The 21005-nt window shown below is 39.3% G+C and overlaps 1 protein-coding gene across 2 annotated transcripts; it reads left to right on the top strand.

Moving 5' to 3' along the window:
- The first annotated feature begins 514 nt into the window (after nt 1-514).
- Nucleotides 515-18263, top strand: scarf2 (scavenger receptor class F, member 2). 2 transcript variants are annotated; one of them, XM_080893079.1, is made up of 11 exons: nt 519-1198; nt 3671-3729; nt 3824-3925; nt 4371-4890; nt 5348-5566; nt 5780-5908; nt 6252-6355; nt 7510-7624; nt 7924-8021; nt 12815-12970; nt 13539-18263. In XM_080893079.1, exons 1-11 carry the CDS (start codon nt 1089-1091, stop codon nt 14699-14701), a joined length of 2775 nt encoding a protein of 924 aa, XP_080749205.1. In that variant the 5' UTR covers nt 519-1088; the 3' UTR covers nt 14702-18263. The 2 variants fall into 2 exon arrangements, with proteins under 2 accessions (XP_080749206.1, XP_080749205.1); XM_080893080.1 differs by lacking the exon at nt 5348-5566 and having other exon boundaries at nt 515-1198.
- The last annotated feature ends 2742 nt before the right edge of the window (nt 18264-21005 follow it).

Raw genomic sequence — 21005 nt, forward strand, 5'->3', positions numbered from 1 at the left:
AATGAATTCATGGATACAAAATCACTCATACAAAAGTGATATGTTCAACTTACGTGCGACGCACTTAGAGGATTTAATGCAGGGTACTGTCTATCAGCATCACTACGTTCATGTTGACAGATGGGGGAGCTATTGTCTCAGTTGTGGGTAATACACTGCTGCCCCCTGAAGCCGCCACACAAAGGCTCACACAATAATAATAAAAAAAAAAAACCCAACTACTTTAAAATACGGTTTGGTTGAAATGCGTAGTCTTCTATAAATTATACTTATAAATCTGATAAGTCAACGTCTAAGATGATCTATGTACATAACTTTTGTTAATAAATATAATATTTCCACTAAATGTCATCAATATAGGTAATTACCTCTACTGTTTGTTAAAATCTAAGAACGGAGCACAATACATTTTTTCTTTATTTCTTTTTAACCCTTTTCCTTCAATCAGACCCTGTTGCGCACAGGCTTATGTAAATTTGGTGGCTCACGCATGGCGCACTGAGCCAAAGATAGAGTAACAAATCAGGAATTTCCCTTCTGCCACTCCTGAGAGCGCAAGAGAGGAACAAAGTTAAGGATTAAGCGCGTCTCATTCGAGAGGAACAAAAGCGACATAGTGACACTCTGCTTTATTTTAATTTTATTTTTTTGTAAAGATTATCAACAGTCTACACATTCCCAGAAGCTCCGAGGACACATTTTGGCAAGAGAAAAAAATATTTGATTCATTTTGAATCTGGAGGCATGTGGCTTATGACCTCTTTCAAGGAATAAGTAACACAACAGGAGAAAAGACGTTTACTAAGACTACTGCGATTGCAACTTTGGCTTTATGACTTTTTCTCCTTTGCGGTTGGAGCTGCCGTCGCTGGTCAGTTTTGGAAAGTTTCTCGATGGCGTAGGTGGTGGCGAGACTTTTTAAAACACCTTAAGGATTTATTAGCCTATTTAAAAGGGATGCGCATTCGTTTTATGTGCATTAAAGAAACTGGAGTGTGCAAAGAACACTGAAACCCAGCCGTCGTAACTTTTGGATGAGGGTAATGCGGCGTAAATACGGCGTCTAGAAGGATGATGCTGCTTGTACAATGGAAGTAAAGAACTCTTTTACTTTTCTTGCGTTGGTTTGTCTTTTCTTCTGCTCCGGTTTCAGCCAAGAACTCAACCCCAAAGGCAGGAATGTGTGCAAAGTACCCGGGTAAGCATGCAGGGGGGAAATGGGAGCTATTCGATTTGTTGTTACTGCAAATCAGCTTGTACAATAAGATTTGCAATAAGATAACATTTTTTTTGCTTCTTATTCTCCATTTTCGGGGGGATGGGAACTTCCTTCAAAAAGGTTCCGCTAGAGTTGGGAAATAAGTAGTTATTCAAAGTGTTTTTTATTTCTTGTTTTGTGGAAAAATGCGTAACTTTATAAATTTGACGTTTCCATTGGTGGCCTTGTGCGTAAATAGTGGTCCTCCAAAGTCGCCGAATATTTTGTGAAGCCATCCGCCGTCTTTAGTATTTAAAAGATACGTATTTTAGGTCAGGAGATCTTAGAAACACTTTGTTTTTTATGCATTATGTCACGTCGACCCACCACCCCCTCTCCCTTACATATAACGCGCTCCCTGTTCAGTGTAGCCATAGCAAGATAGCAAGAGGAGGAGTCCACTGAAGAAAAGCATAGCTATACAGATGTGTGTGCTACATCTGGAACCGAAATGTTTTTGTTGCTCTGAAGAGGGCGCTCTTACAGACCCTTACAGCACTCGTGGCACTATTTAATAGTGTGGTTGATAATGCACTTTTAAGAACCAGATTTTGGAGGAGTTAATGAAACGCAAAACTGATAGGATTTAGGTTAAAATCCTGTCATAAAAGCAAAAGTAAGTGATCCTAAAGGCATTTCTTGGTGATCTCCTGAGCCTTTCAGTAACTTGTGTAAAAGAAAAACATCCAAGCCCATAATTGCTGACTGTAGTATCCAAGCTCGAACTGATGTTTTGAATTTTGTAAATTGTGGTAGGCCAGAAACAGCAAATGTAATCCAGGGATCATTTTCCAGTATGTTCTAAACAATGTGTGATAAGTAACCATATACTTGTAGCTGATTACTTTAGGATGGATGAGCTTAAAAGTTATCACTTACTTTTTTTATGTTGAAAATGTTATCGGACCAAAAATAGCTTATTTGAAAAAAGAGAGCGAGAGAGGGGGGAAATAGCTTATCTGAAAAGCCACACACTGTATTTTCCTGTGCACTCAGATAGAAAGTCATCAGCAGCTGCTCTTCAAAAGCTAAAGCTGTGCTGTCATCTTGCCTCACTGGGCAAAACGTTGTCATTTGCCAGAAAGGAAATTCTGTTCTAGAGTATTGTTATGCTCTATGAAGTTTTCAGCATGCTGTACATGACCTCTATTGCTCTACAAGGTTGATATTGTGCCCCTCTTTGCACTTTTCACCATTCATGACACTGAACTCACCATTAGATTGTCTTTTTTTTCCCCCACTATCCATTTATTGTTCTATTTTTATAGCCCTGAATCATATGAACAGAGGGAAGTAGTTCATTATTTATCACAACTAGTCAGCATTCCAATATGTCTCCTCATAGTGGAAAATCAACTGCTGAATCTGGCTTTAATGGCAATACATCCTAAAATCATTTGCCGGTGCCCTCAATAGTCATTGTTTTCTAGCTTCAAGTGTTCCTAACAGTGTTTTGAGAATGCAAAAAGTTGCTGGCTTTGTGATGTTTTCAGCACTAAAATCTTCTTTTCAAATCAGTGAAAAAGCAGCAATTGAGGTCGTCTGTGAAAGTAGTCCGTGCATTCTTTCTGTGGTAATGAAAAGCACACAGCATGTAAAGACCAAATTAATTCCATTAAACAGTGAAGGTAATTTCTCCTTCTGCATTCTGGCATGGATTGGATTAATGTTAATGGTTAACAAAGGGTCGATTATAAAGGGTTGATTACAGTTTGTCCAAATTTGGTGTGGCACACTTGAAAAAAACAAAAAACAAAACACAAAACAAACAAACAAAAAAAAAATCTAAACAAAACTGTATGAAAAAGAAAAAAAGAGATTCTTTGGAAAATTTCCTTCCATACAAGTCAAGTAATTCAAAGGTTTGACCAATGATCTTGAACACGTGCCGGTTTTGGCAGGATAATAGAATTTTGCTACTCCCTTCCCATCAACTGAACACAAACTGCCATCTTCAAACAATTTAGGGCAAGCTGACGTGTTGCAGGGGCCCCACAGAGGTCACCGGCATGGGAGGAAGAGGACATGCAGCCGTTCTTTCCTGTTAGGCCCAATACTTGTCTGCAAAACTTTGCCTCTGAATATTCACACTCCATCACAGGCTGGGGGAGGCAGAAAAGCCTGTAGAGCTTCAGGAGCTAGTAGCTTTTGAGTGTATGTGTCTTGTAGAAATTGGAATGAACCATATTGAGGTAATTATACAACAATGTGCTAAGCATATGTGTAATGCATATGCTTAGCACATTCTGCTTGCATTTGCAGAATTTGGCAACAGCTGCATCAGTAAGAAGCACAAAGCCAAAGAAGCAGGAACTTCGTGTGAATGTTGTCACTTGAAATATATTTGTTTTGCTTTATTTTAATCAAGTGCTTCATCTTTCCCCCCTTTCATTCTCTACCTTTTACCCCCAGATCATCAACACCAGTGTGCTGCAGTGGATGGGGGCAGCTAGGAACTGAATGTCTGACACGTATGTACCACACTTAGAGCTAACATTTGGCAGTATGTCATATGGCTCATTGTGCACACCAATAGAATAATATGGCCTATACTTTTCACCTCAGCCCTCTGTGAAGGAAACTTCACCTGCAAGGACAATGAGGTGTGTGTCAGGCCAAATGAATGCCGCTGTCGTCATGGATACTTTGGAGCTAGCTGTAACACCAGTAAGAATTTTTTTCTCACTTTATTTTTCATTTTGTGTCATTCCTGGTATTAAGCAAATACATTTTACATGTTAAATATAAATGTTCCAGTATAGTACTCTCGACAGTCAGTTTTTCAACATATTGCTTATTGACACAACAAATATCTTAAAAAGTTGGCAAAGGCTAGTCCAAAAAAACAGGTATTCAGAATTCATGTACCTTCAAGATTTTGGATGATGACCAAATGACCAAATACATGTATAATAAATGGCATTCTTTATGCATCAGCTAGTTCTTATATTTCTCTCAAATTAGTTATCATAACATGCTTTTACACAAAGTTCCAATGTCAGTGTTTGTAGCTCAAAGCACTACTGCGCTTAAGTACAACCTTCCAGTTTTACTAGTATTTGTAGTCTTAGACTCTGTAAGAACTTCTCCTGATTGCATTGTCTTTTAACAGAATGCCCTGCAGAGTACTGGGGACCAGACTGCAAGGGAGAATGTCACTGTTACCCCAATGGCCAGTGCGATGATTTGACCGGCGAGTGCACCTGCAACCACAATCGCTGGGGACCTAAATGCGAGAATGTTTGTCTTTGCCAGAAGGGCAAGTGTGACCAAGAAACAGGAAAATGCACATGCTATCCTGGCTTCTGGGGTCCTCAGTGCAACAACAACTGCTACTGCAGCATCAATTCAATCTGTGATGTGATGACAGGGCGATGCTTGTGCAACCCTGGCTGGACTGGGAGGAACTGTGCACTCCAGTGTAACTGTAACAATTCACCATGCGACCAGTTCTCGGGACGCTGCCAGTGCAGGGAGAGGCTTTGGGGTCCACGCTGTGAGCGAAACTGCCAGTGCCTCTATGGCAAGTGTAACCAGGCTGATGGTTCATGTACCTGTCTGCCTGGGTACCGTGGGAAGTTCTGCAGGGAGCCATGTCCTGCTGGATTTTATGGTCAAAACTGCAGGATCAGGTGGGATTTTTTTTTTTTTTTTAAAGTAGGCAGAAAGCAGTGTACCATTATTTAAACAGGAAATTCTGAGCTTTTCAGATGCATAATGTTGAGTTTCCATGCCTGGTCCATGTGATATTGCAGGTCTGTGGGTTTTAGAGGATTTAATATCTAAAATCTTAAATCTAAACATGTCTAATTTAATGGAACAATGCCCAAGCGAGATTCAATGGAAATTGGTATTCAGGAGGTAATGGTATTCACATTGTCCCACAATCATTGTCACAACACAAGAAACGTGCAGTACAATTGCTTCAAGTACTGCTACGGTTCAGTGTTTATCGCCTTCAAATGATTAGAGCAAGAATCTAAAGCAAACTAATACAGCTGGTTTCATGAAGATTTTGATCACTGAGCTGTCTCATTACATTTAGATAAGAGGAGACAAAAAAAACTGTGTTTCATTGGCTGCCACCAGGTGTGGGCACTGCAAAGGCCAGCAGCCCTGTAAAGTGACAGGAGGAAGCTGTATTACATGTGAGAGAGGATGGAATGGGACTCGGTGTGATCAGGTCTGCGCCAAGGGCTTTTTTGGTGAAAACTGCCAGGAAGTGTGTCCTACGTGTAAAGATGGTCACCACTGTGAGCCCATCTATGGCAAGTGTTCGCACTGTAACCCTGGCTGGATTGGGGACAGGTAAAAAAAAAAAAATGCACACACACGCACGTGCGCACATGCAAATGTGTAAAGAAAAGAGCATGCTGTTTTGTTGTTTAGTATTCCTTTTAAATATTTAACTACTAGCTATTACGAGACTATTTCTGGCACTGTGGTAATGACCATGACTCATACTTCTAAGCTTTAAAATGACATTATGTGTAATCAAGACATTCTTTCTGTGTGTGATAGGTGTGACGTGCGCTGCCCCAATGGCACATATGGCGAGAACTGTGAAAACAACTGCAGTCATTGTTTTAATGGCATCTGTCATGTTGTTACCGGAGAGTGCCTCTGTGACCCCGGGTTTTATGGCACATAGTAAGTTAAACGACACCTCAAAGATAAAAACAGCCTTGTTTATACCCTTGACAGCTGTACAGTATGCAGTGGCAAAGGGTTGAACGTGGTGATATGATGTTTGTAGCACATTTATATATCTGGGGACTTAAAAGGTTGAGTTTGTGTTTTGATGCATGTGTTTAAACGAATAAAATAAAATTTAGGAACAAAGAAAGCAAAATTCTCTCAAACACAGCAGAAACGATTGGGATATGGAGCTAATCCCAGTTATCCCCTTCTTTCTTCTTTTGTTCCATGTAACATACTGGTTACTCAGACACAACATTAAGCAGATGTTTTCTGTCTCTTCTCTGTTGTCAAGCTGCAATATGACCTGTCCAACTGGCCAGTATGGAATCAACTGTAACCAGACATGCTCTTGCCATGACAAGAACTGTGATCCTGTGTCTGGTGCCTGCTATCTCCGTAAGAAAATCTTTATTTTTACTTTTAGTTTTTTATGAGCTAACTGATGTGTTGCGGTTAGCGAGTATGTCAGAAACTAGTGGGTCTTTTTTATTCTCCTAACTTGAACAGATATTTCTTACTTTATACTGTACACACCAAAAGAATTCAAATGCTCTGAACTGTTTATTTGTAAATTACATGCCAGCAATACTGCCTGCATATTAAATTTCTAATAGTTGGCTGTATATGCTGAGTAGCAACAAATACATCTATTTAGGTCAGTGTGTGTAGTGGGACACCAAAGGGCCTTGATTGTGTTTCCAGACCTAGACCGGTGTCCTTTTTATGGCTGTGTTTGTTGGCTCTGTTCCTGTCCAGCCGCAGAAGAGAGAAAGGAAGGAAGAAAAAAAAGAAAGGGATAGAGGAAAGGAAAGAAAAATGAGAAACTGGAATGGATACAGAGAATAGAGAAAAAATACTGTTTGGAAAGAGATTATTGGAGGCAGACGTGGAGAATATCACACACAAAGACTGCATGAATTTTGGCTAGTGAACATGATGGGTGGTGGCAAGTTGGTCAGTGATAAACTAACCCTTTGCTACTTTTACCTCAACTCCATTCCAAATTGAGGGTGACAACATGTCAAGGACAGACCACCCAACAACCAGAGACGTATGTGACAGCGTAAAACCCGAGGCTCATTGCTTTTTTACTCCTATGTGTTACTTCTCTTCTGGTGCTTGTCTCTCTTTCCCAATACTAAATGGTGCCCATAACTGTACAATACACCACTGATTGTCTTTGGGGTGTATCAAACTTCAAGTGGGAGGAATGCTAATAAATCTTTGAGTTATGATGAAGGGTCTATAACAAAGAGGGTGTGAGAGGAGGAAGCTAATTGCAGAAAATCAACAACAAAAGCCCAATTGGTTTTAAAGGGGGGAGCGCTATAATCTACAGTTATTGTCAAATCTGCCAGATTAACAAATACACGAGTTAAACACTATATTATGGTATCTTCAATGCGATTTCATATTAATTCGTAATAATGTCCTACATGCCACGCTTTTTTGTTTTAGCTATGACTGAGAGAGCTATTTGTTGAAACTGGTATTCAGACTTCACCAACACATTGTGGCACACCCACCATTCCCTGCATTTTGTCTTTCAGAGCCCAACCAGCGGATGGGTGTGATTGCAGCTGGGACCTTGGTCTCCTTTTTACTGATTGTCCTCCTCTCACTGCTGTGCTGCTGCTGCCTCTGTCGGCACAAAGACAACCACAAGTGAGTGACAGATAGGTGCCTTCACCTCAGCGGTCCACATTAGGCGCTTGAGTTTCTATTAGGAGGCCTGCCCTGGTTATAAAAACAGAGAAAAATATTTTCTTTGTACATTTTCTCACAGGTTGTTAAATTAATAAATGCACATAAATTGTATTTCAAGAGCTTTTATATATTGACATTATATTGTGAATAGCAATATGAGCAGTCCCTGAGCCCTCAAAAGAGGCAGAGGGCCAGGTTTAAAATGCCTAGTTTGAATGATTCATTTGGATTTCCATGGCGTCATCCCTTTTCAACAGCAAAAAAGCCAAACGGATCTTGTGTGGACGATTCAGCAGAATCAGCACTAAACTTCCCCGTATTCCACTGAGGAGACAGAAACTGCCCAAAGTAGTCGGTGAGCCCGAAAACTATTTCTCATATACCACCACAGTGCTACCAGAAGCTTCTGTATTCTCTGTAATCGTTGTCTTTGATTCTTGCACAGTCTGCTAAAATGTATATTTTTATTAGATTCAGTAAAAGCCAGTGAATGTAATGATATTCTGTGTAAGCAGTATACGTAGATGGTATAAAAGCTGTGTTTTAGTGGCTATCAGTGCTTTCAAATGTTTTTAATTTTAACGTCATGTAGACAATGACGCTAATGTCTGTCAATCAGTGTAAGCATTTTCTTTTAGTGCTACCTTAGGCTGCTGCCTAGAAGATGAATAGGGTTGAAAAGTGTATGGTGGCTGCCAGGCGAGTATGAGGTTTCATTTGAAAAGAATGCACTGGTTTTAGAGCCCATTATTATTCTTGGCACTGCCAAATGCCATGTGTTCATATTATTACGACCCTAAACTTGGGCTTTTTTCTCCCTATTTTCTTTACTCTTTTCCATCATCTTCTTCACAAGAATTTTTTTTCTTGTGCTGAGGAGGAGGCTGTGTTATTAAAAAGAAAGCCAGTGGTTGTTGGGGGCCCCACATGGTGGTGAGTGACGAGCTATCAAAGGCTGCACTGTTTGGGTGGACGCTGTAGTTCTGCTGCTCCATGTGGAGGTCTCGTGGTGTGTGACAGATGTGTTTGTGACCCCAGGCTTTGGGTTTTTTTTTTCGTTTTTTGTTTTGCTTTTCTACAGATGTCAGACTAGTCAACGTATTATGGCTATTTGCTTTGGATTTGGAGTTGTTTAAATTTTAAAACACTAAGGTTTGTTATCAAATCATTTCCCATTACCTATGCAATAAATACATTCATTTGTGCATCATATCAGACAGCAGAAGCGATATTTGCTGCGCTGTTAAATGGAATTTCCAATATTTTCAAGACACTGACTTATCCTGACATTTTCTGATTCTAAAATGATAAGTTAATCTGTCAATCCAATCATCTCTCTGTATTTTGTAACATTTTGCAGAGTAAAAGCATATATGGCTGGTCAGTGACACAGATGTTCCCAACCTTACTTTGATTTGTGTTTTCTGAAAAAGACAGATGCTTTAAAATGTGTTTTTGAAGTCAGTGTAGTGCATAAGGGGTTAAATCATAATGACCTGGTTTCTTTTCCAAGTCTGAGCAGCATGTGCTTTCTCATTTTTCCAACTGATTATTTAAGCTACAATCTGTCCACATTATGCCTCATTTGAAAATACAACACATGGACTGTGTTGCCTGTGTCATCCTATGGGACATTAATGCTTATTTGTGAGCAAGTGCAAATCATGTAGGTAAAAGGATTTCTTAAGAATGCAAGTAAAGAAAAATCTATTTTTAGGCCTTGAAAAACTAAAGTTTCAACAGTTTTAGACAGTAAATGTGAAAAATGTTGCAGTCAGACTTGAAGGCAGACCCTCATACCAACCTTCATCTTCTCCTTCGTTTGTCCTGCATAAATCTTTGCTACCCTGCTTGCATTTGTGCTACTCACAGAAGCATGGTTTGCCAACATTTAGAAACTCCAGCTCCGACTGAAGCCACACAGTCCTGCACACAGAACACACAAACACACACACATTCCAGAGGGGGGCCATAGGGCTGGAAACAGGAAGTGGTCAAATTTACCCCAGCTAGTGTCAGAAGTGTGATTTATCCACATCAGGGTCAGTGGCAACAGATGTGGTAAGACCAAATGATAATAAAACAGGGGTAGGGGAGATGGGGGCTGGGGGGTGTTGGCTCTCACCTAAAAATTAAGTTCCCATGAAACTAAATTCAATTTTCAGTTTGTTTGTAGTATTTAAAAATGTTTATAGTCAGCCTATATTTGCCATTTGAGTTCTTGCTGTCCTATCAGTCAAATGTAATGGTCTGATAAAGCAGAACATGGTGAAGAAATATCTAATGTGGTCAATGTTTTGAAATGGTATGTTTATAAACAATAATAAACAATCAATGAAAATTAAGCTAAATAAACATTTGGAAACACATGGAAGTTGAACCACAGTACCCTAAATGAAAATCTTTCACATTATGCCTCCATATGCCTGCTTTTCTTTTTAAATATAAGACTTTTTTAAAATCAATTTGTCTTTATTTTCCTGAAATTGAAAAATGCAATATTTATCAGCATGGGAACTACATTTTAGAAGTCAGGGATGAATTAAAGGACAGCATTTAGTCCTAGCAAAGTTAGACTCAATAAAAAAAAACCTATATAAACACACTGTCACCTATTTCCCTCTTGGTGAAACTAATGCTGTTTGCTTGCATTTTAACATTCCTTTCTAAGCATATTTACTCCACACCCTGCACATTCGTGTCTGTCTGGCATTCCTTGCCTCCTCTATATCCAAACGCTTCCTCATGGACGGATGCTAAGACCAGCTGCTTTTTTTCTTCTTTATTTATCCGGGCAAAGTTTGGCTGGTATTGCAAATGTGTTTGCTGCAATACTCACAGTGTAGTTGGGAGTTGTCTAATCAAAAAGTCAGAATATTTTCTCAAAGTCACACTTTGGCTTTTACTAGAATGACCCAGTTACTGTTATACTGCTGTATATATTCATTCTTTTAAAACAGAAGTGTCCAAATGGCTGTAGGCTGTACGCTGGCTTTGTATATGAGAATTTACATGCAACGTTGCAACATATGTCCATGCTGTTTTAGGCTGAAGTATATTTTTATTTACTGTTATTACTGGTGAACCATATTATTATTCAGTGCACAGTTTTCTAGAGATGGACCAGGTGTTTGATCTATCAACTTTCTTGTTGTATCCTCCAGACTTCCACCACCCTACTGAGCAGCTGTGGTGGTGGAGTTCTGTTGTGGAGATGGGTCAATAATACCCTGTTGTGTGTTGGCCTTCATGCAGAGAGGGATCACAGTGGCGTCTAGTCAGCATAGCGATCTTCCTTACTAGACTCACAGTCTGGACCAAGCAATTTTTAAGGACAGCAGTTGTTCATCGCTGCATACATCACTTGCAAAATGCCCATGTGTTAGATCGCTGACTAACATGACTGAAATCTTTGCCGTTCTACATTCCTTTGTCCTTCAGTCTGTGCCTGTCTGCCTGTTGCTACACTATGAGGACCCTGCATAAGTGGTGGAAAAGACATATACAATAGCTTTTTTTCCTGTATAATTCAAATATTTACTTAAGCATAAATAGTTTTCGATCTTACATTGAAGTTCCATTCTGGCTTCAGATTTATTTTTATAAATTAATTAATATAAAACATAGAGATAGCAGATTGTTATGGGGATATCTTAAAATGATACTGGAAATGTAAGCCCTCTGTGTTTAAAAATACTATCTTGTGACCTCTTTATATATACAAGTAGTTGAGACAGACATGTTGCAACTGTTTTGACATTCACCCCTCAGTGCATAAAACAAGACAATAGAACCCCAAAATCAAATATTTTGTTCAGGGAGTTAGACTTCTTGTTTTGATGAAAGAAGGAAACCTTTTAAGGAACCATTTTAGATCAATGTAAAAATAACCAAGTGAGTCATATATCTAAGGGAAAACCTTGACTTTCAAAACAGATTGAAAGGGGCAACGTAAAATTAAATTAGAAAGTAGAAATTCAGATAAAATCCAGCAAACTAAAGGGGAAAACATGACTCAATCATGTTGTTTTTGGAGAAAAAGTTCAAAGCACAAAAGGCTCAACAGAAAGTCACATGGTGTGAGCCACATTGATTCACATGGGAGGCAAGAGAATAAACTTCAGACTGGTTTAGGGTGACAGATAAACCAGACTTGTTTGCTATAATGGGAGAATATAAAAACAGCGTCTAAGCAGATAATCTGCTGGATTTTCTTCTTTTGTAACATTTTAAAAGTGCATCCATATCAAACACTAATACAAATGCAGCAAGAATATAGAGAGATACATTTTGCAAGTCAGGCTGCAAAAATCTAGCTGTAGATCTCTTAAACTAGCAAATCGTTTTAGGCCAGTCTTGGCCAGTGTCCTGGTAGTTAGGGGATTCCTTCCATAGATGGTTTATCTAAGGTCTAAACAAACGCATGGACCCATGTGTCATCAGGAATATAAACAGGAGCATCTGATGTGGCCGGTCATGCAAGTTAACACCCAGTATGGTTTAGTCCGGTTCACACCAGATGGGAAGATTAAGCTTAAGTACCCTTCAGAAAGCGCAGCTGTCCTGAGACTGAAGGGTTAGCAGAATGCTGTAGTGTCTGAGGACAGAAGAATGAGAGAGTGAAAGGGAGATTGTGAGAGGGAAACATGACTTGACCTACTTATTGTTAGGGAGAGGACTCAGTGGAAGATGACGATGAAGAACCCATTTGTGGTTCATTTTGCTGAACCCACAAAATACTAGAAAAGCCCAGCAGAGACAGTAAGCAACCACATAACATTGCAATGTTTTATCTCACCATTCAGCTCTTTATTAGTATACTGTATATTATAAAGAGCGTTGTTTGTTGGTTAAGATTTTCCAAGCAAACTCTAAAGAAAATCTGAATATCGTCAGCTGTGGGAATTCAGCTCCAGCTAATAAATTATGAATGGGTATGAAACTATCACCATTTGCTTTTAGAAACTCATAGTGTCAGAGCCTTTGTTAGCTCACATGTAAAACCTATTTTTCTACAGAGTTAGTTAAACCAATGCTTTCTACAACTTTGCTGTGAGACTGAGTAAGAGCAGACTGTTTGTCCTGTAACACAGTAAAAAAAAACCTCTGACTGACCTTTTGACTTTTGCATTTGTTTTTTGTTCTCAGTAGCCCACCATGACCCAGAGAACACCTTCAACTGCAGCTTCATTGAGCCCCCCTCTGTGGCTGAACAGCACTCCCCCTCCTCCTGGTCATCCCAGGGGTCCTTCTCTTCTTTTGAGAGCGGAGATGAGGGGCCAGTTTACTGTGTTCCGCATGAAGGTGAGTAATCATGTAAAAAAAAACAAAAAAAAAAACAGTTCAGCTATCTTGTATGGACACACATGCGAGATAATCATATTCCCCAATGTGACTATCCAGTGACTCACTCACTTCTCTAATAGCTACATAATAGTTGGCATTTATGCCATTTAAATTTAGATTCTCCTTTGAGAACAAGAAGAGCATAAACAGGAAATGGAATGGTCAAGTCAGCATATTGCACACATCCAAACAGTGACTAAATCCTTAAAGTTTGGTGGAAAACACCCATTCCGTCAGTTTCTAATCTTGAACTATGAAATTGCAAATGATGCTTTAGCCAGTTTTAGTCTGTTTCTCTTTGATGTGGGTCTCTTTACAAAAATGGATTTTGAGTAAGATCATCAAGTTGCCGAATTGACCCAGTTATTGACCCAGTTATTTTCAGTATAATTGAACAACAGCAAACATGCAGTAAACGTAGTGATCATATCAAGTAATGTAATGCTGCAACAGCACGTATAATCAGGATTGAAATAAACAAACACCATTTTTGAGTAGCATCTCTTGACCTGCCAATGATCCACAGACTCCATGAATGACAAGCGGAGCCCCAGCCCTGCAGCAGAGAAGCCAGAATCTGTCCCTGATGAAGATGACGCTGGTGAATACACCTCCCTGAAAGACACAAGTGTAACCAAAACAGAAGGTAGTGAGCCACAGTATGCCTTGGTCGCCCGCCTCTCCAAGCAGTCGAAGGAGGATGAGAACAGTGGCAAGGATAGAGATGGCACTCCTATATTAGAGGCCAAGCGCAATGGAAAGCCACCGCCTTCACCTGGCAAGCCCAAACCCCGGCCACCAGACCCATCCACTAAACCCAAGGTGTCATGGATACACGGGAATACCACAGGGTCTCCCCAGCCTGAGCAGCAGGGGGGAATTAAGGCACTTGCAGTGTCAAAGGAGAAAAAGAGAAGTTCAAGTGATGGCTCATCTAAGAGTGAAGAGTGGCAAAGAATAAAGGAAAAGCATCATGACCGACAGAAGATACAGGAGGGGCAGGAGGCAGATGCCAGTGGCTCCCCTAAAAAACACAAACCTCTGCGAGGAAAAAAGTCTGGGGATGAGCACGGCAGTCCCAGTCACATGGAGCACATCAATGGTGTTGTTCAGAGTGCCCTCAAGAAGATAAGTAATTTTCACTGCTCCTCGCCTGAAAAGAAAAGTGTTGATAGTTCAAAGCAGACCCCTAAGGAGCCACCCAAGAGCCCAAAGGTCATCCATCCTCATATGAACTCAGAGGCTGCTACGCTGCTTGCCGCTCAGCTCAAGGAAAAAACCCAAAGCATCAACAGGAATGAGGGAACAGGGCTGACAAAGACCAATGGTCTCTCCACACCAAGGGCAAACCGGGAGAAGCCCACACCTCCACAGAAAGCCAAAAGAACCGGCTCCACTGGATTGAGCCAGATTGAGCAAGGCTCCACCAAACCCCAGCTGCCCACCTCAAGTAGCCTACAGAAAATGGTGGCACCTGTAAAAACCAACCTTGGGACCCCTGAAGCCAAGAGCCCGGAAAAGCAGGACTTGAACGGCTCCAGGACAGGGGACCCACTGGATCCTACACCAAAGAAGACTCCCATAAAAAAACCACCCAGGAAGAAAGGAAAGGAAGGTACTTTGGATACATCTGAAAGTAAAACACCACAGCAAAAGACAGCTATTATGCCACCACAGGTTGTGAAATAAGTGTTTTGAACTACAAATTGCACAAAGTTTATGATGGATTTGCAAAAGACTAAAATTTGTTGGAAGTTTAACCACAACATAGTTTTTCGGTCAAGGAATTGAAATTTTACTGTTAGAGTTTAGGGTGAATCCAGGACCAGTCAAGAATAAGAAGTGCTTTAGATCAAGAGGAACAGTTGAGTCATATTGGTAAGGTGTATTATAATAACCTATATACATCATTGTATTCGTTTCAGGAGTCCTTTTTTTAAAGTAACAACTATATATCAACCTCACACCACAACCTGTGCCTAAACTGGACACAACTGTGAGAACAGTGGTGCAAAAGCATAATCCAAAGTTCATTCATTTCTTTTACTCTGCAGTATGTCCACCACTATACTTTGCTTATATGCTTAGACATCCATTAGATTTTTTTTTCTTTCAGTTCTACCACTGGCTTGTATGCCAACCCGTACACTGTATCATAAAAAGTTTTGAAAAATTAAATTCTGTACAAAGGGGCAGAGAATTGTCCCTATTCAAAGTTTCATCTCAGTGAATAAACACTCTAGGACCACCAGCTGGTCAAACTGCAAGATTTAACCTTTAAAGTACATCCCCATTTTTTTCTCTTAAAAAGGTATAGTTGAAGTTTTGGGATTGGGTTGTCTTCAGAGCATGGTGTCATCATTATCTGTCATGTGGTATTTTTTTTTAAAAGAGGCTTTAAAATTGACACTAAAAAACTTAGTAGTAAATGAGTTATTACATGCATTTTTTTTAATTTAAGGGCAATAAGTTTTCATTTGATTTATTAAAAACCAAAAAAGTTCCATAGACTTGAGACCCCCTTTTGAAAAACTGCGCTTTATTAATATTTTTTCAGTTTTTCCTACCTTCAGCAAAGTGCGTAGAGATAACTATACACCAAAAGTCGTGAGATTTTTTCTGTGCCTGTTTATTGCAGTCAATCAGAATTTTCAAACAGGAAGTGAAGTCATAACATAACCAAAAATAAGGTTTTACAACCTTCCAAGAACATGGCCACTGAACCTGGACACACCTATAGCGTGACACAAAACTTGGTGTTAGGACTTCAGGTTATCCAAAATTTAATTTGCATAATTTCATGACTGGGGTACCAAATTAGGCAAAAACACATTTTTCATACGTGACCTTGCAGCCACAGACTTAGCATGATTGGATTAAATTGATATAATGTCTCCGGCCTATTTTACTGTTTGACCGCCTCATATTTGCCTGCAGATATATTCACGAATTGAATATGAATTGCTGTTGAGGTTAGAAAACTAATTTGCCATCCAGGTGTCAGAAAAATAGCTATTCTATATATGCTCTCCACAGGTACTAAAGGTACTAAAAATAACCAAAAACTGGTCCTCGGAGTATACCAAGCCACTCCCCCCCAATTAGATGTACCAGCACACAGGAATACAGATCTGACCTGAATTAGTTTAGGATATAATCCTCATCTCTTTTATGTATTTTAGATAAGGGTCTATTTGATGTTGATTCTTAAAAGAAACACTTTAATTTATGCTGTATTTGCTGCAGAACAGCATCTCTAGCAAAAGAAAGTCTATCTTAAATCTTAAAAATCTTACTCTCCAAGCTTTTAATGATGTTATTCTTCACATCTAAATTTGAAATTTTGACACACAGGTACACGTGAAATACTACATTTAGAATCATCTAACGAAATTATCCGTACTTATGAGACAGATTTAATTCCGCTTTGAGCATTATTACTGCTTCTTTTTCCATACAGAAATAAAGTATTTAGGGATTTTCAGCCTTTTGCTCTCCTTTGTCCAACTATTTCATATACATGGCTTTTCCATACTTCTGCTTAACCCAAGCCAACATAATGTGCTCTTACTGTATGTTTTATTCAATCAGCTAAACCACTAAACCAAAAATGAAACCCCAAAGCACACCTCATTTTATTTCATGCTTATTATTCACTTTGAATTCACTTACTTTCTGTGTGATGAAGTTTTGTATGCTTTATTTAAAAAAAGCATACCATTATATGGTATCCTCCTATTAATCAGAAGTAAAATATAGTTTTGTTGAAATATTCACCACTAGTGGCATTCTTTGCAGATCAGACTACAGAAGAAGTCTGCCATGTGTCTCTGTGTACTTTCAGTTTAGTCAAAAAGTGAGGTTGATATTGCGTCAAAGGTATTTTCATTTCAAATTACGTTGTGTTATGCCACCTGGGTACTTTCTGGAACTAAATCTTGACTAAGATCTTTTCTACCTTAAAGGATCAGATTATCTTAAGCTATCAGAACCATGCTAAAATAAAAAGGTGTAGACTGTAAGACTAGATGGTACTCGGGTCTTATAATTTGCCTCAACTGTGGATCGGTTTAAGTGAAAAAAGCTATTTTTGCCTAATGTTATTGCCAGTCTCTATTTTAACTGCTGATCCTAAAATACATACACAAAAAAATGGTATTGCAGTGAAATACTCCATCTTGAAAAATTCAATTTTTCTTCAAGATACACACGTGAAAATAACTGTCACAATATGAGCTATAAATAATGGATAATGAATTAAAATAAGCAGAAAGTTATACCAACGTGCCATGGTGTGTTTCCGTCTGAAAAGTCCACATCGCACCCTCAGCTAATTTCGTGAACCAAATATTGCTGTTTTGTGTTTTTATCAAGGTACAACATATTTCTCTGGTGATTTGTTTTTTCAACATTGTATACATTGTGTAAATTTTATTATCTTTGTAAGCTGTGCTTATATGACCTTTTCAGTGCCTATATGTTTTCCTTGACATCATTGAATTTACTTTTATGTTGCATTCTCTGTTTTCTTTTGTTGCTTAGTTTGGGCTCTGAAGCAAACTTGGAGTATCAGTGCTTTCCTCCGGTCAAGTTTACATTGGCTTTGTAATTGTTCTCTGTTGATGTTATGTTTATGTGAAACTTAACTGCATGACGCAGAGTGTAATTATATGGCATTGATAGCTGCAGAAGAACCTTGTAACCTTTGTGCTCCTTCCATTTGTTATTATTGCCTGCAAAAAACGAACTCATACAAAAAGGGTTGTACAGTCGTACTATAATACCACTCCTGAAGCAATTCCATATACTTTTGACCATAATGTTGTGTAATTAGGAAATGACCATTTTTATCTGACTGGTCTGTGCTTTTTTCTTTGGCTTACAGAACATTTTTGTAGAAAAGGGCCTGAAAAGCTGCAGAAAACATTACTGACTGTAAGGTGTATTTTGTCTTTTGTGGTTCTTTCATAGCAGTTTTGATTTGTTTTTCATTTGTGTATGGTTATTTGGTTGGTTTTTCCTCATTTACTTCTTTGGAATAAAAAAGCAATACATGTAGCTATAGAGAGATTTAAAAACAGTCCTCATTGAATCAGTTTCCTGTGACAATCATTGTATACCGTTTTGCATCTCCTGGACATTTTAATGGGATCATGACCTCCTATTGGCTTCTTTTTCTATTGCCTGATTCCAGTGTACAGTCCACTAGAAAAACAACATGGTAAAGAAGTATAAATTTTGTAATACATCATGTATTGTATTCTCCTTAACAGATCCACTTTTATTTTATCCATTCTTTTAAGTCTCAGCTGTTAGGCTACACAGTACTGCGGATGTTCTCACAGTCATTCGGTCATAGCGGCTCTTCAAAGACCCTGAGGGAACCAGGGGACTGTCAGTTTGGCTCCTTCAGGAGGGGACAAGCGCTTCTTTCATGAAGGAAAAACAGTGGAAACTCTGTGTTAAGGAGTTAATCACGCGCTGCATATGTCTCGTCTTTTGGAAGGGAGAAAAGGGGATATAGCCAAAACTGGGCCACAAGGCAATGAAGGAGGATGAATGGTTGTATATGAGGATGGATGGATAGGTCATGTGATGGGTAATTGGAACCAGAAGATGAAGTGGCTTTGTTTAGGTTTCTGCTCTTTTGACATGATGTTCTACTTACAGCTGTACATATGTGTTATGCATACAGAAGTTTTATGCTACATTTTCAGAGCTATAAAACATAAGCCTGGTTTCCAATACTTTTTTATGGAGATAGCAGTGTGATAAAGCTTTTTACTGACACTGACAGCAATAATGTTGATGTGACCTTTGCAGAGCACTCTAAAAAGATGTCTTTTGTAGAGCAGAGCAAACAATTTAATCATTGTGGTGATGGTTTCCTTATTTGTCATACAAGTGGCAAAGTGCCAGTCACGCCGCCACTTTGCTTTGGACTTGAATGAATTGTAACAAATTAAACCATGAACGAGTTAAATTCATGGTCCAAAGAGGATGAACCTTGATGATTCTGTTGCATCAGTATTTTCAGACATTATGCTACTTTAGTCACGATGAAGATTAAATACTTTTATTTTATTCTATTTGCATTACTTTATTTTTGTGCATTGAATGAAACCCAGTGACATTTGGTGTTGACATATATGGTGCATGCATGTGGAGTTTTAATAGCCATTTGGATCATTCATTTGGCAAAGCCATTCAAATTAAAAACAAAATTAATTCAGTACTTTAGTTTTTTGGTTCATAACCAAATATCCGCCTAATTAATGCTAATTAGCAGATGTTAGCCTGCTGATATTGGCATTAGGCTTAAAGAATCCCTGTGTAGAGCTTCACAGAGCTGCTGACCATACTGAAATGTACACTCTCACGATGAGCACCCCCCCCCCCAAAAAAAGTCATACCATCTTTCATGTGACAACAGCCTGAAGTCAGATTTACTGCTAGAATAGAGAAGAATGTTAACACAACTGCCTCCATCTGCCCATCCGCAACTCACAGATGGAAAAGATTCTCAGCTGAGGATACCGAAACATGTTCTCTGTCTTTTCATCCTTGACATGCTGTGGGAAAGTCACAGATTGGAAATGAACATTGCATGTCACCATTGCACAGAATCTCAGGATCAACCGTGTTGATTAAGCATGTGTACAACTTTTGATGGATTTCTGTGCCTGCTGCTCGTGAATAGAACAGATTTACAATTACAGAACTTGTCCTGTTTCATATCAACTTAAAGTAATTTTTTTACTCATTTATTGACTTGGCATTGAAGGTTACGTGTAGCACTGCAACATAAATGCACAAAAAGGAGCTACTACACTGGATAATGCCAAGCTTGGTCAAAAAGTCAGGGGTAGGTGTGTGGGAAGGGGGTTCAGTGACATTTCGGCTGCCAGTCTAAACATAACTTGGAGCTGGGGCGCCCTCAATGTGCCATGTCTATAGGAACAGCGAGGCTTTAAAACTCAGGCCTATGAGTCAGCCAAAAGCCCTGGACTCAAAAAACCTATTCCAGTCCCTGTGTCTCTATGGCAACAGGAACAGATTGGAACCACATCTGGTAGCCATTTCAGTCCCTGCAAGGAAAGGAAGAAAGAAATTTATGAGTGAGGGGGAAAAAGACAAATATTTTCTGCAATGCAAAGCAGAAAGAAAGTGGAGTCGAGTTACACTTGAAAGTGGTTGAAGATTATTAATTCAAGCATGGCCTGAGTCACGAGCCGTTTTTCACTGTCCGCGTAAGTTCAGGACAGTGGATTAGGTTCAGTAAGAAGTATTCAGTGTAAAGAGACGTGTATCGCCTCTATGCAAAGGCATGCACCAGAAACAAAGGCAAGAAAAAGAATATTCTATGCAAATCTCTCTTTTGATTTTGAAAATCTGATATTGAAATGTTCACGGTGTGAACACGGTTCATGAACTTTGCACAAATTATTTCTCATAAAACCTCGGTGTGATGTAAAGTTTGATTGAAGTTCAAATGAACAGTTGCTCTTTGTTCAAGTGTTCAAACAATGTCTGACATTACTGTGTCTGCTGTAGTACGATTTTTCTCAAATGCTGTCATTCCCCTGGCTGATCCATTGCATCAGACATGGCCAGAGGAGATTCAAAAATGGGCTTTTTTCCCCCCGTCTCTTATCCCTGTCGACAGGCTGTCTGCGAGAAACACTGTCTAATTGCAGTCTTTCTTACACATTAAATGTTGTTTCTCAGCCCTGTGGAAATGCAGTAACTATGAAATGACATTTACTGGAAATGGAGCTGGTGCTTTTCTTGAGCCAAAACCACTGAAGACTGTGGTCAGCATGCAACCAGAAGTGGGGAGGCAGGGGGGGCACCAGCATCAAATGTGTTTATAGATTTCCAGTGACATCTACATACTCTGCGATTTAAGACTGTCATTATCATAAACCCAAAACTTCCACGCGTTGGCTCAGAGCTAAAATAGGCCGCTCTTAATGCACAAATTAAGAGCAAC

This window comes from Rhamphochromis sp. 'chilingali' (assembly GCF_963969265.1).
Source record: "Rhamphochromis sp. 'chilingali' genome assembly, chromosome: 10".
In the NCBI taxonomy this organism is placed as follows: domain Eukaryota; kingdom Metazoa; phylum Chordata; class Actinopteri; order Cichliformes; family Cichlidae; genus Rhamphochromis; species Rhamphochromis sp. 'chilingali'.